Source organism: Artemia sp. Qi Xiang Cuo, chromosome 10, assembly GCF_049724085.1.
Source record: "Artemia sp. Qi Xiang Cuo chromosome 10, ASM4972408v1, whole genome shotgun sequence".
NCBI lineage: Eukaryota > Metazoa > Arthropoda > Branchiopoda > Anostraca > Artemiidae > Artemia > Artemia sp. Qi Xiang Cuo.
Window position 1 is genome coordinate 26717433 of NC_142803.1, and position 15126 is coordinate 26732558.

The following is a 15126-nucleotide window of genomic DNA, read 5'->3' on the forward strand; positions in this document are numbered from 1 at the left end:
ATTACGGTCATAGAGAGGTTTTGAAATTGCTCGGGCCATTGAAAGTGTTCTTGAACAGGATTGCTATAGAAAAATTCAATCGGATCGTGGTAGTGAATTTGTTAATCCCCATGTGCAAAAAGTTCTATTGAAATATAATACAAAACTTTATCATAGTCACAGCCCGATAAAGGCTGCATTGGCTGAACGATTAATAAGAACGATTCGTCTATTAATTTCAAGATATTGTACACTGAAAAATACATCTGCTTTTATTCATGATTTAGATAAAATAATGCGAATATACAACCATCGACCTCATCGATCTCTGTCCAACTCAAGCCCTCGGGAAGTTCATGACAGTGAAAATACATTTGATGCTTTTCTAAAGCAATACTCCAATGGTGAAAAAAAATGTGAAGAAGAAATTCAATGTTGGTGATATTGTTCAAATTAATAGAACCAACAATATTTTTGAAAAGGGGAATTATTTATGGAGCACCGAGCTTTTTAAAGTGCCTAAAATTTTAGAAACTGAGGTCACAAAATATCGACTGCGATGCACCAAATCTGAAAAGATTACCGTCGTCTCTAACTACTTAGAATAGAATTGAGTGATACACGCCTACAAATTGTATCGACTCGAGAATGTATGAATGAGATGTAATGATCGAGGCACAAGACTGTTGCTTGTTCGCTGGCTAGGATACAACTCAGATTTTGATTCTTGGGTCAGTGCTGAAGACATTAACAATGCCCAATGATTTCTATGTGACTTTCATGTCCAGTGTTTCTGATCCTCTCTACAATGACTTGAAAAGAACAAGTGATTTTTAGACAAAACTCTCTCCCACCATCAAATTCGAGGGCGCGTATGAGGTGGCTCTTGTCGACTGTATTCTCAAAAATACCTATGACATCCTGAGAAAAGATCGTAAATATGATATAAAAATTAGACCCTTTGATTGGCTGCCACCACCTTCAGGTGATCAAGAACAAATCGAAAAAATCAATTGGATGACTTATTCATATATTGAATTACCCTATGAGGAACTCACCTGTATGAATGATTTATGTCGTTTTATTAATAAAAGAATTTCCGCTCGTATAAAAGGAGCTTTTCATTTCAACTATTCAAAGGAGGAGGGCAAGATCTATATTAGTTCACCTATTGCCGATGAAAAGGTTATGCTCAATGATAACCTAAAGGGTGTTCTTGGCTTTAAGTTCAATATAATCAACGGTAAAAGTGCCGGAAACACTAATTTCATTTTTGCTGACTACCCACCTGCCTTCTCCACGGACACTTGTATATTTTTCTACGCTTCATTTGTGGAAACAGCTCGAGTCGGTAATTCAAATTTTCCTCTCCTACGAGTTCTTGAACGAAAAACCAATCGAGAACATATTCACCACTACAATATAAAGCATCTTCAGTATATTCCCGTAAACACTTCCTATTTGGAACTCTGTCAGTTAACACTATAAACTGAATTGGGTGATCCTCTAGAAATTTAAAAACATTTGGCTGTGATTACATGCCATTTTTGACCCATCCTTCAACAACAACAAGACTTCAAACAGAAAAATGGTATTCATTTGTCCTGATATTGACTGCAATGTTAATACTCTTGGCGAAAGAAAACTGGGCAACGAACTGGACTGTTACAAAGGCCGCTCGTCAGTGTCTGGCTACGGTCTTGGCAGTTGGTTTGCTCAGCTCTTTCGCTCTGCACTACCTCTGGCTAGAAAATATATTGTACCGGCTGCGACAGATTTTGCATCCTCTACACTATACGATTGGGGCTCTAGCAAGGATTTTAAAAAAAAGTGCTTTGAAAAATCTTAGGTCCAGTGGGCGAACTCTTGGCGAGAGATTAAAACAAAATGGAAAAGGTTTAAAAAGGTCGAGAAACACTGCATCACTCATCAGTCTCCACTCAGGTCGGAAACGAAAGACATCACCACTCTTGTCAAAGAAAAGAAGGAAAAAGCCTACACGTAGTGTAAACAGAAGAAGAAACCCCATGAAGAGAATTGTTAGATCGAAACTAGATTTCTTTTCCTAAGATGTCCTACCTACCGCATAAGGATTCTTAACCTTCAATCACCTCATCATTGAATCTATTCAATGCAGAAAATGTTGATGTGAGTGTCAAGCATGGATACTCTGAACAATTTTATCCTCAGCAACCCCTGTCTGATAATATACACTTTCAAATTTATTCCAATGAAGACTACTTTATGGGAACGTCTTCGACATTTATAGATTTACAAATAATAGTCCGAAAATCTGACAATACATTACCAGTTTGTGCCTATGGAATTTCCTATCAAAATTGTATATTACATAATCTATCTCGTCAAATCAGTGTCGACATCAATGGCACGCTGGTGAGCACAAGCAATAATCTCTCAAATTATACAAGCTATATGCAATTCATGCTGATGACACCCAAGTCATACAAGGAATTGAGAGGCACCTCCAATGGATATGAATATATTACTAATACTGTTAGTACAGATGCACTTAAAAATGCTACAACTAGCGAATTACCTCTAGTTGGAAAAATATATCATGAAATATTTAATATACCCCAATGGCTGCCGCCCAATGTTAAATTGGATATAAAATAAACGCTTTCACCATCAAATTTCGTATTGGGAAAAGAACATTCTAGTATTCCTGATGTGACTCTCTCCCTAACCTCGGCCATACTTCATACGCACCTAAAACAAGTCATGAGTTCTGTTGCTCTGGCAATGGAAAAAATGAGAGCCAATAGCAATACTGTTAAAATACATGTTCCACATAAAATCACCAATCCACAACAAATTGCCGTGGGATCACGCAACTTCACCGACCCATCCTTTATCAAGTGTGAAATCCTATCAAAACTCGCTTTAGAATTTGTAAGAAGTGCTAGTGCACTAGGTTCATGGACTAAATGTCCACATAAATTCGAAATGTTTAGACTTTCATCTCTTGTGTGCAAAGTAAATGGCATACCACTCTACAATCTATCTTTTGGTATATCCTTTAGAACATTGTATGAGTTGACAATGCAAACCCTAGATCATAATTAGCAACTATTTGAAAATGGTATAACCGAAGATATTTTTGCTAAAACACATGGTATCATTGTACTGGATTTGTCTGGCACACAGGATATGAGTATAGTACGTACGGGGAGTGTGCGTTTAGAGTGTACATTTGCCGACCCATTGGCTGAGAGTATTGCACTAATCTCACTAAATCAATATGAAACCTATTGAGAAATCACTCCCGAAGGCAGTGTTCTACTAGACTTGGCACCATGAACACCAGTCAAATAATCAATGTATTTAATATGGATCCATACATGTCCCAGTACAAATCCTATTGTCTGCCCTCGGACTTTCTTGGAAAAATTCAAAGTGCAAACAATAGCTTAATTATTGTTAATAGCAGTCTGTCGACTGTGCTGACGGGTCATTGGCCGTGCATCTTTCAAACAATGAAGACGATTGAATTTTTTGATCCTCTTGGTCTACCCTATACATTTTACACACCCCACATCAGCAACTATATTGAGAGCAGTGGGAAAACTATTATTCAAAATCGGAAGAGGGTGCAGGATCTAACGACTAAAAGCTGTGGCTTTCATGCACTACTATATTTTGTGTTCCGATGTCGCGGCTATACTTACAAGCAGTTTCTCCATATTTATGGTGATAATCCACGTCTGAACGACTTTCTAGTGGAAAATATCCTCTCAGACCTATATAATATTGATTTCAGTGCCCTACGAGTAAAGTGCATAAAAATGTTTGTGAATTTGTTTATTAATAAAATGCATATATATATATACAACAATGTCTTTAAATCTTCAATTTAGATTTCTTCATCGGTGTATAGGCAACTGTCGTGAACCACTAATGCCGGTAAATCATTTGGATTCACTGTATATTGATCTTGATTGACTGCAAAGTCAGGGTCACATTTTCTACAGTACAATGTAACTTCACTCTTGTCATTACTCTTTGTAAAGTCAATGAAATTATTTGTATTCATATTATGAAATTCACGAATTTCAATCTGTCTAATTGAAGCAATATCACATACAGTGTTTTCAAATGATGAATCACATTCGGTAACTGCCAAATAAAAATCACTTGGTTTATAGTCATAATAGGCAGTGTCGTCACAACGATGACGTAGAAACCAAATTTTCTTGTTACCCCAACAGTTGAATCGTAGACCAGATTCCTCTTCCCAGAATAATTTAAATCCACGACGATACCAATCTCGTAGAAATAAACTAAAATCACGTTTGGGATTCTTTCCAATCATAGCGGGGTAAGTATTCTCTCACTGATCACATTTATCATAGTGACAATTGGAGCACAGATGTCCTATAGGGTGAGAGTCACAAATCTCCTTAAGACATGAATTACATCCTTTAATTTGTACTGCATAGCCTCTATGTAATTTACAAGAATTACATAATTTACACTTTTCACTATAGTCATCAATAATTGTACAATTCTCACATTGAATCCAACTGCCAAGAGTGTATATGCACAGTGGACATATATAGAACATTTTTTTTGGTTTCCGATGTCAACTCTCTTACAGCTAAAATGAAACTGATCGTCCCTGCCGACGGATAAATTCATGGAGGGGAATGGGGAGAGGAGTAGCTCTGTGACGTCACCTCTTTCGAAGGAGGAGCCATCTACATTGAATCCATTGGCAATGTTTTCAAAATGTGTATGTGGCAATGTGTATCCACGATATTATTCTGCTTTGTTCTAATTAATATATCAATAAATTGAGTATAAGCATTTGAGTCACATCTTAAAAGTTTCATACAATAGTCCGTTGGAGGAGAATCAGTTTTCATTATATTGTCAAGTGTTCCCCGAGAGAATATTCTGCGTTGAAGAGATAACTCGAGAAAATCGTCATCCAAAATCAAATCTTTTTCCATAAACACTAGATTTGATCTAATTCTCTCTTTCTCAAATTTATTCATTTTTCAATCCTTGCACTCTGACTGCTGACTCTAGACTGACCATGATTCGTTAGCCCTAACCTAACCTAACCTGACCCGAAAAGAAAAGGAACATTTTCGATTTCGAAACAATTTTATTGAATAATTACAACAATAATAATACTAAGCATGTACAATTAGCGATAGATTTTATTGTCTTCGATATGTTTCACCAATGCACTTAAAGCACATTGAAGTCTATTCACATGTGCTATATCAACTTTTGCAGCGAAACATAATTGATCCTCCATTTTAAATTTGCTCAAGAATATCACATATCTTGCATATACTTCATCCCATTCCAGACAAAGCCGTGATCCTCTCGTGATTTCCACCGCAATGTTTGGTGCTCTTGTATTATTGCCATCAACTCCACTATCAACTTCTAATAGGGTAAACATTCCACTCGTCATCAACACACAAATATATATCCAAATGAGTAAAGTTAAACTGTTCTTCTCACTCCTTTGAATTCTATTCACATACTAATAGAAACTATAGCAAAAATCCTTTCCTTATATTCTCTGCGATTCTCTCCCACTAATATGTAACCAACCCTCTGATTGGCCTAGAAGGAAACACGTGATTTGTTTCCCGTTATCGGATAAATAAAATTCCCAATCGATTACGCAATCAAGTTCTCGGAAATTCATTTCCCCTTCGATTACGCAATCAAGTTCTCAGAAATCCATTTCGCCTAGGGACTCTATGCCCATATATGATGCCCCCGTCACGAGCTCATGAGGTTAGGCTACGTTACGCAATCAATTTCTCGGAAACCTGTTCTCCCTGGGGATTCCATGCCCATATCTGGTGCCCCGCCCCGTCGGACTGACAGCACAGGTGTTCTCCCTAGGGACTCTATGCCCATATATGGTGCCCCCTCACGATTCGGACCACCCTCTCTACTAATAAGGCAAATTTTCTTAGGCTCGTAAATTTTGACGGGTATAACTAAACTTGACGAAACTTATATATTTAAAATCAGCATAAAAATACTATTTTTTTAATGCATTCATTGGTATCAAAATTCCTTTTTTTAGAGTATCGGTTACTATTGAGCCGGGTGGCTCTTACTATACATTTCGTTACCTCGAACTGTTTGACTTCTGGTCATTTTGAGTTTGAGTTATAGTAGGTGTTTATTTCGTCTGATTTTAAGTTAACAAAGCCTTTACTTTTCTTTGAAAAACTTCTTATTTGGAAAGTTTTGAGGGTCAAAAGGGAACATCGGTAATATTTTTGGATGGCTTACCGTATCAGGGGGGAACTCCTGGGGAATCATAAGGGGGATGTTCAACCGACTAAATACAACATATACCTGCTGCTACTGTTATTAATACTGCTGCTACTACTGTTGCTACTACTACTAACACAAAACTAATACTGCTACTACTTCCCCCGCTACCACCACAACTACTGTGCTACTAGTACTGTTAAGGCTAAGTCTATGCAGGTGAAAATTTGTGGAAATATTTAGGGCAAATTTGAACTAAATCAAAAGACACTACGTGCATTAAAGTTGTCAAAAGAGCGTACCTCATGAATTTTTTTGGTATTAAGTTGGAAATTTTGGAGAAAGCTTAAAGGAGAAAATCAATTGACCAAAAGGTAATATATACATGCTGTTATTTGTACTGCTATCACTGCTAAATTAACTAGTTCTACTACTTCTATTGCTCCAAATACTACTTCTATTACAACTACATGTAAGGTTAAGAGCATTAAGATAAAAATCTCAAGAAGTATATAAATATACAGGATGTCAAAAAGACATATCGGCAGTGTCATAGCAATAGCTTATTGTATTAAGTTGAAACTTCCATGACTTGATGAGAGGGATGTTCAAATCATCAAAAGGCAATATTTTAGTACTTCGGCTTCTACTAGTGCTATTGACATTAATACTACTACTGGTACTGCTGAAACTAACACTTCTACTATGACTACTAATACACCTATGCCTAAGGGTATGAAGGTAGAATTTTCTTTGAGTTTTTTAGGGGGAAGGTAAACTGAATCACTACAGACTGTCTGTATGCAGAGTTCAGAAGAGTATATTAGCAATATTTTAGGAACAGATTTGTTTGGGAAGTTGAAACTTGTAGGGCTTGCTGAGGGGGATGTTGAACTAACCAAAAGGTAATATTTGCATCCTAATACTACTGTTTCTACCCATACTGCTATTGCTACTACTACTGCTACTACTACCCATACTGCTATTGCTACTACTACTGCTACTACTACTCCTGCTACTACTATTACTACCGGTGCTACTACTACTGCTACTAAAGCCAGGGGTATTAAGGTGAAGATTTTCAGGCAATACTGAAACTTTATTGAACTAAATTGAAACACCCTATCCCCACACAGGTTGTTAAGAGGACGCATCAGCAATGCTTCAGGAACGATTGATTATATAAAGCTTTACTTTGAAACTTAATGAATTAAGTTTGAAGCTTTCAAGCAACATTTAGGTGGATGTTAAACTAAATCATACTGAGCTATGAGAATGCGGATTGTCGAAAGGGTGACAAAAATATATTTCAGGAGCAGAATACATTACTAAATTACATCTTTAAGGGTAAGCTGTGGTGAATTTTGAACTAGACAGAGGACACTGTGTCCATACTTTTAATACAACTCCTACGGTTACTGTAACTAATGACGCTAAGGGTATTAAGGTGAAACTTTTAGGGAGTGTTTAGGAGGAGTTTCAATTGAACAAAAATACTATATGCATGCAGGTTTTAATGGGCATATAAGTAATATCATAGGCAATGTTGCTCTATCATAGTTAGTGATATCATTGAAACTTGTAAAGGAGCTAATCTGATTGGAAATTAAAAGTTCTAGTGCCCTTTTTAAGAGTCAAAAGAGATTGGAGAGCAAGCAGTCCTCCTCCTTAGCCCACAACTGTCCAAAAACATCCAATCAAAATTTTGAGACAACCATTTTGGCCAGTATAGTTGATCAGTCCAGTAACTATCTCTCTAGGGATATTGGGTATGCCACAGCTATTCAATTTCCCCATTGGGCTTTAAAATTAAATTAAAAGCTACGGTGCGTATGCTGGGTGCCAATAAGACATCTCAGCAATATCCCAAGAACAACTAAGGGTATTAAGTTGAAAATTTAACTAAATCAAAAGAGTGCAAGTATATCCAGGTTGTCAAAGAGCATAGATATTATTTTTGGGAATGGTATTAAGTTTTATTTTTCTGGGCAACTAAAGGAGGTATAAAACTAAATTAAACAAAACTATTTGTGTTAAGATTTTTATGTTGTTAAAAACTGTTATAAAAGTTACTCCAGCAAGCAAATAGGAAGCTAAACTATGGATTCTTACAGAAACAACCGAAAAGACATAACATATTATTTTTTTGGCATGAAAAAGACTATGTCAATAAAAAACGATTAGAAATTCATTTAAAAAAACTTTTTCCACAAAATAAGTTTTTCCAAGAAAATTAAAGAACTCCATTAAACCAAAACTGAGCAGAAATTAAATTGAATAATCTACGGCGCGTAAAACTACCACAAATCACCATCAATAAATAAACAAGACCCAGGACGAAAATTACGATAAATAACAAAGTCGAACTCAAAAGGAGCAGATATTAACATGAGTTGGGCTGACAACCCCCATACCTTCTCAAGACCAGAACATAATTTGTACTTTACTGAAAAATACTGAAAGAAACGATGTTTTTGATAGTCAACATCGATGATGTTGATGATCTGCCGATATTGATGATGACAATGGCAAAAGTAGTCTCGGTAATAATGATAATGCTAGTTGTGATGACAAATTTAAACAAAGAAAATATGGAAAATGGGTGTAAAATTTTAAAAAGACAGTGGAAAAAATTTCAATAATAAAAAAGTTCAATATTTCAGCTTCACATCCGAAAATCTTTATTAACCGGAAACAAATAACAGGATTGATTAGACTCTTGATTAGACTCAAGTCTTGGTACAAGGGTGGTATTATTTTTAAGGATCTATGGGATGAAATAGCTTTAATTGTATCTTAAATTTTTGTATTTTAAAAATTGGGTTGTGGAGCACTGGAATTTATCATATTAAAAAGTGCAAATTGGGTATAAGACCAATTTTTCCTTACCATTGGCATGAAACAGAATTGGCTTAAAAATCCAACAGTTGGTCCAACAGGCTTTTTGAGAACTTCTTTGATAATGTTCAAATCCAGGCCACATCCCATATTGACAGTATTGACCATAATACAAACAGTTAAAACAATGGTAAAAATCTTGTCCGTTGCCTGACTTTGTGACACTGCTGTAACATTGTAATTATTTACTTGTAAATATGAACCAGGTTTAACTAATCCTTTTTGTTTTTGATAAACAGTAAAGTTTATGAATAGCTCCCCTAGGACGTGTATAATTAAAGGCATTGAAATATTGCCTTTCCCTGCTAATATATCTTTTTCTGAAATTGTAATTCCATTCCCTTCAAAATTGGCCATCCTGCTATCGGAAAAGCTGCTATTTAAGACATAAGATATTTCTTTGTCAATGGAAACGCCATTTAATAATTGGAAGTCAAACCATATGTCATATGTTTGACCTTGAGGCACTTGTGACAGAGAGCTTGGATGAACTGTTAAACTAATCCTTTTCTTTTGTGTTTGGCCTCTAATTCCTGGCATTAAAATCAGACACAGTCCTAAGAGCCAAAAAGGTTTGGTCTTCATTTTTTTGCACTTTGAAAACCAAGAAGAAGACTAGCTGGTTTCCTCTAGGTTTATGAAGATGAGACAATTGATAGATATTAATTTATCTATTCTGATTTATTATCTATCTTAGATTCTCGTAAGTAAATAGTTTTGATTGACACTTTAATTAGGATAAAAAATAAAGTAAATAGATAAAAATGAAAAATATAGCGCAGACATATTTTGGAAAAATATACTATTTGTTTTAATCTTTATTTTTTTTTTCTGTGAGTCAAAAGTAATTTTTGGCTTCAGAAAACATTCAACCCTTATAGGAACTAAGATTGGAGGCCGATGTATATCAGCCCTTTTACCATTGACGATACACGCCATCTCAGCTTTTCTTTTGTAGGAGAAGACAAGTTTAGTTTAGTTTAATAGGTAAGTTTATTAATAATCCTCATTCACAAACAAATAAATAAATTAAACAACACTTTCACGCTGGAGAAAACCTATGAAGGTTTGCGATCGCGCGAAAGTCCACGTAACTATTTACCTATTAACTCAACTATTTACTTAAACCTCAACTATTTAACTAAAACTATTATAAAAAAAGAAAACAGATAAACTATAACCTATATATATGAAAAAATACAGATAAATAAATAAATAATTGAATTAAAAATAATAACAGATAAATAAAATATAAAAGAATAATAATAATAACAAATCCATTCACCATCACTCATAATACTCAACTCCCTCTCCCCTCCCCCACCCTGCCCTTCCAACCTTAACTTATCCCCTACACACCCTTAGTAATTTTTCGGAAAGGGGCGGGGAAGGTAGCAGTAATAACTTGCTTTTACGCCACTTGAAAGGTCATTAAGACTCATTTGTTAAGAATCTCAAGTCCTGAAGGATGTAGACATGGGTTCATAGGTCACCTCCCAAATATTGTTCGTGACCCACCATCGTTTCTTCTAAAATTAAATAGAAAAAAAATGTTGTTTCATCCTAAAGTAAGGAGCAAAATAGAGATTCAAAACGAACAGAAAGTATTACGTATATGAGGGCGGTCTTCCTCTTCCTCAATACCTCGCTCTTCATGCCAAAGTTTTTTTTGTACTTTTGAAAAGGCTTCTTATTGGTCTATTTAACCTTGTGTTTCAGAAGTCGTTCTTGAAGAATATCACAAAAAGTTAAGCTTTATCTTAGAGAGTGAGGTCTTGAGAAAGGGATAACCCTCCTTCATATACGTAGATTTCTATTCGTTCGAAGTTTTAATGTTGTTCCTTACTTTCAGTTAAAAAAACTGTTTTTTATTTAATTTATTATCACTTTTTAAATAATGCCGGAAAATCAGACACCCCCTCCACGGAAACATCCTCTAGACGATTCAATCTCGGCAAAAATTTACCCTGGACAATTACCATTAACATCTCCACGTGTAAAATTGAGTCAGCAAAGAGAAAGTAAGATAAATGAAATGAGTTTCGTAAAGAATTCCAGCAAATTCCCCCAGTGCAAAATGTCCCTTGAAAAGTTCCCCTTCTAGAAACTTCTCCCCATGGAAAATGCCCCCAGCAGAAAATTCACCCTCCCCCCACTCGAAAAACGTGTGCATACTTACCGATAATAAATACAATATGTAAACAATGGGAAACATCCGTAACTTAAAGACCTTTCCCCAGGATCTGTGGGGGTCCATGCTGTCTCCAATGACTTTGTTATTGGACCTTTCAATTATGCCGAACAATATCTATCTCAAAATTTTGATTGAACACCTTTGGCGAAAAAAGGGGTGTGGGAGGGTGGCTACCTGCCCTCCAATCTTTTTGGTCACTTAAAAAGAGAACTAGTAATTTTGACTTCCGTTCGAATGAGCCCTCTCTCGATATAATAGGACCATTGATTTGATGCGACCACCCCTAGGGAAAACAAAACACACTAAAAAAAAAAAACACATATCCGTAATCCTTCTTTTAGAGAAAAAAAATGCAAAATTCCACATTTTTGAAGATGGGAGCTTGAAACCTCCACCTTTTTTCAAACTTGTGTAACTTTTTTCGAAAAATCAAGCAAATTGTCTAAGGCTCTTAGCCTTTAATGATTAAACTAAACTTAATAAATCTTATATATTTAGAATCAATATAATAATCCAATTCTTTTTATATATCTACAGTTATCAAAATTCTGCTCTTCAGAGATTCGGTTATTATTGAGCCACGTCGCTCCTTACTTACAGTTCGCTATCACGAACTGTTGAAAGAATATTGATGAAAAGCTTCTGATTCGTCACTGTTTTATACTATGCACTAGTTTCGTCTTTTATGATTGGTTGGTTTTATGAACAAGATTAAATGAAATTAGATTATTCATTGATTCGATTTTTTTTTTTTTTTACTCGACTCAGTTCTTCGACCTCTCTCTGTCCCTTTTTTGGGTCCCATTTTGAGGGGAACTAGATTTTTTCATTTTTTTTTCTTCTGAATTGGGGTCTCCTTAGTCCTAGGATCAGTGGATATTAGTTTTCAGTCCATCATTTTTTTTTATTTTTTTTGTAGCCTTTTAGGACTTGTATCACCAAAATTACATTTTTTTTTTAACATTAGGTTACTCTTGGTCTAAGGACTAACGGCCTTAAGTTTCCAATTGATAAGGGTAGAAAACTTTCTTTTTGGCCTGTTTTGGAGCCACTCACTCAACACTGACTCTCCTGCCAACAAACTATGTGGTCTTCTTGGCCCTAAAATTTCTGTAAGTTTCAAGCCAATCGCAAACCTAACATCAAACAGGTCCTCATTCCTCGCTACAAAATCTATGTACAAACAGTTGGCAATGTCTACAGTTTACGACCCTTACTCCTGGGGAGGGGGTGAGGCGGTTCATTCAATTTCAGGGTATATATTTATTGTTCTGTTTTACTATTCTGAGAAAAGGGCCCATCTCAAAATTTCGATCAAATATCTGAGTGAGCCCCCCACGGATCACTTTCGAATCTTAAAAAAGAGCATTAGAACCTTCAATTTTCATTCAAACGAGCCCTTCCAAGTTTTTACAACCACCTCTTCCATACAAAGTGGTTGAGGAAAAAGAAAGAAATGAAAAACGGTTAACTGAAGGCACATGACACTTTACTAAGGCAACGCTTTTTCATTGCCTCCGAAAGGCCTATGTGAAATTTTGGTATAAAAAAATATTTATATTTTTAGGGACAGGGGTAAACCCTATTGTCCTTTATCTATAGATCAATCCTTGAATTCGAGTGGTTAGATCCCTCAGCTTTATGTTTATTGGTTAGGTCTCACATAAATAGTTTGAAATTTTGGACCTATGTAGGCAATTGTTGTTGGTTGATGCTCATTCCTGTAAAAGATTAAATAAAAATGAACAAGTTTTTTCAACTGAAAGTAAGGAGCAGCATTAAAAATATGAGGGGGTTCGCCCCCTTGTCAATATATCCCTCTTTACGCTAAAGTTCGAATTTTGTTCCAATTCTTCAAGAATGTTCCCTGAATGCCGTTTTATTAGGCCGTTTAATTAGAATAAATAGCTCTTTTGAAAGTACTGAAAAACCTTTAGCGTATGGAATATTCCTCCCCCATGAAAAATTCCTCCATGGAGAACCCTCCCTTGTAACCCCCGACCCCAACCAGAAAAAATTCCTCCTGAAAACGTCTGTATATTTTCCAATAACCAATGCTATATATAAACAATGGGAGAAGTCCATAACTTGCAGCCCTTCTCCCGGGGAGTGTGGGGGATTAAGTCATCCTAAAAAACATAGTTATAAGATTTTTCGACTATGCTGAACAAAATCGTTATCTCGAAATTTTGATTGGGTGACTTTGGGAAAATAATGAGCATGGGAGAGGGCCTAGTTGTCCTCCTGTTTTTGGTCACTCAAAAAGAGCACTAGAAATTTTAATTTCCGTTTGAATGAGCCCTCTCGCGATATTCTAGGAACACTGGTTCGATAGGATCACCTCTGGGAAAAAAAAACAAATAAACACGCATCCGTGATCTTTCTTCTGGCAAAAAAAAATTTACAAAATTACACATTTTTGCAGATAGGAGCTTGAAACCTCTACTATAGGGTTCTCTGATACGCTTAATCTGATGGTGTGATTTTCATTAAGATTCTATGACTTTTAGGGGTTGTTATTCCTTTTTTTCGAAAATAAGGCAAATTGTCTTAGGCTCCTACTTTTAGATTGGTAACACTAAACTTGAGGATACGTATATATTTAAAATCAGCATAAAAATCCGATTCTTTTGATGTATCTATTGGTATCAAAATTCAGTTTTTTGGAGTTTCGGTTACTATTGAGCCAGGGCGCTCCTTACTCACAGTTCGTTACCACGAACTGTTTTATCAAATTCTCTTCAATATTTATTCTTGTTTCTCATTATTCATACATGATTAAATTTACTGGTTAAAAATACCTTTCTGATATCTAGATTACCAGGATTTGAAAGAGCATATTAAGAGATCAATAGAAACAGGAAAAGATTTCCCAAAATCGATATTTTCTGAAAACAAAAGTGTTGTTTTGTTTTTATAAATACTGTTTATCAATGCTAACTAGTTGAAGTAGGGGCACCAATTCACAAAAAAGTGGGGGAAGGGAAGGATTTTTTTATGAAGATACAAACAAAACAATTTTTCTAAATATAAGCTCCCCTTCCCCAAATTGGCGCCCCTGAGTTAACCTGCGAATAAAGATCGACAACTGATCATCCTGCTAGTTGCATCTAATATTTCAGACCAAACAAACACTCCTTCTTTAATGATTTTTGAAAATCTGGAAGTACTTAGTGATTTTACTAAAATTTTAATTATACCCCTTTTGGGAGAGGTGGTAAGAGAGAGTATGGCAAATACAGACGCATTCAGCCTAATTCTCTGGAAAACAAATTACTTAGCACTATGATGCTTAGGTGAATAAGAGGTGCTATAGATGGTATTTTACGAGGAGAATAGTTATGTTTTAAGTAGGGGAGAGGATGAGTCGACCACATTTTCACCCTTAGATTAGTAATTGTCTTGTGTATGAATCTTCAGGCCACTTTAATCTTTAGTTCTATTAAATAAAAAAAAAACAAGTTTTTCTAACTGAAAGTAAGGAACGACGTTAAAACTTTAAACGAACACAAATTATTCCGTATATGAAAGGGCCTGTCCCCTCCGCAACGCCTCGCTCTTTATGCTTAAGTTTTTTATTGTTTAAAAAAATAGAGTTGTGAGAAATTAAAACTTTAGCTTAAAGAGCGCGGGGTTGCGGAGGGCACAGCCACTTTCATATACTAATTAATTTCTGTTCGTTTTATTTTTTACCGTCGCTCCTTACTTTCAGTTAAAAAAACTTGTTTTTTTCATTTAATTTTTGAACGTTTTTGAATTAATGCAGGCTTTGATTTCGGCTC

General features: G+C 35.5%; 1 protein-coding gene across 1 annotated transcript in view; it reads right to left on the minus strand.

The window, feature by feature from the left end:
• The window catches only part of LOC148947624 (ileal sodium/bile acid cotransporter-like), an 82042-nt gene extending 72272 nt beyond the window's left edge, over window positions 1-9770 (minus strand). Inside the window, exon 1 of the mRNA XM_089095324.1 lies at window positions 9142-9770. Within this exon, the coding sequence (XP_088951450.1) occupies window positions 9142-9735 (594 nt within the window). The 5' untranslated portion in view covers window positions 9736-9770. The remainder of the gene's footprint in view (window positions 1-9141) is intronic.
• Between the last annotated feature and the right edge of the window lie 5356 nt (window positions 9771-15126).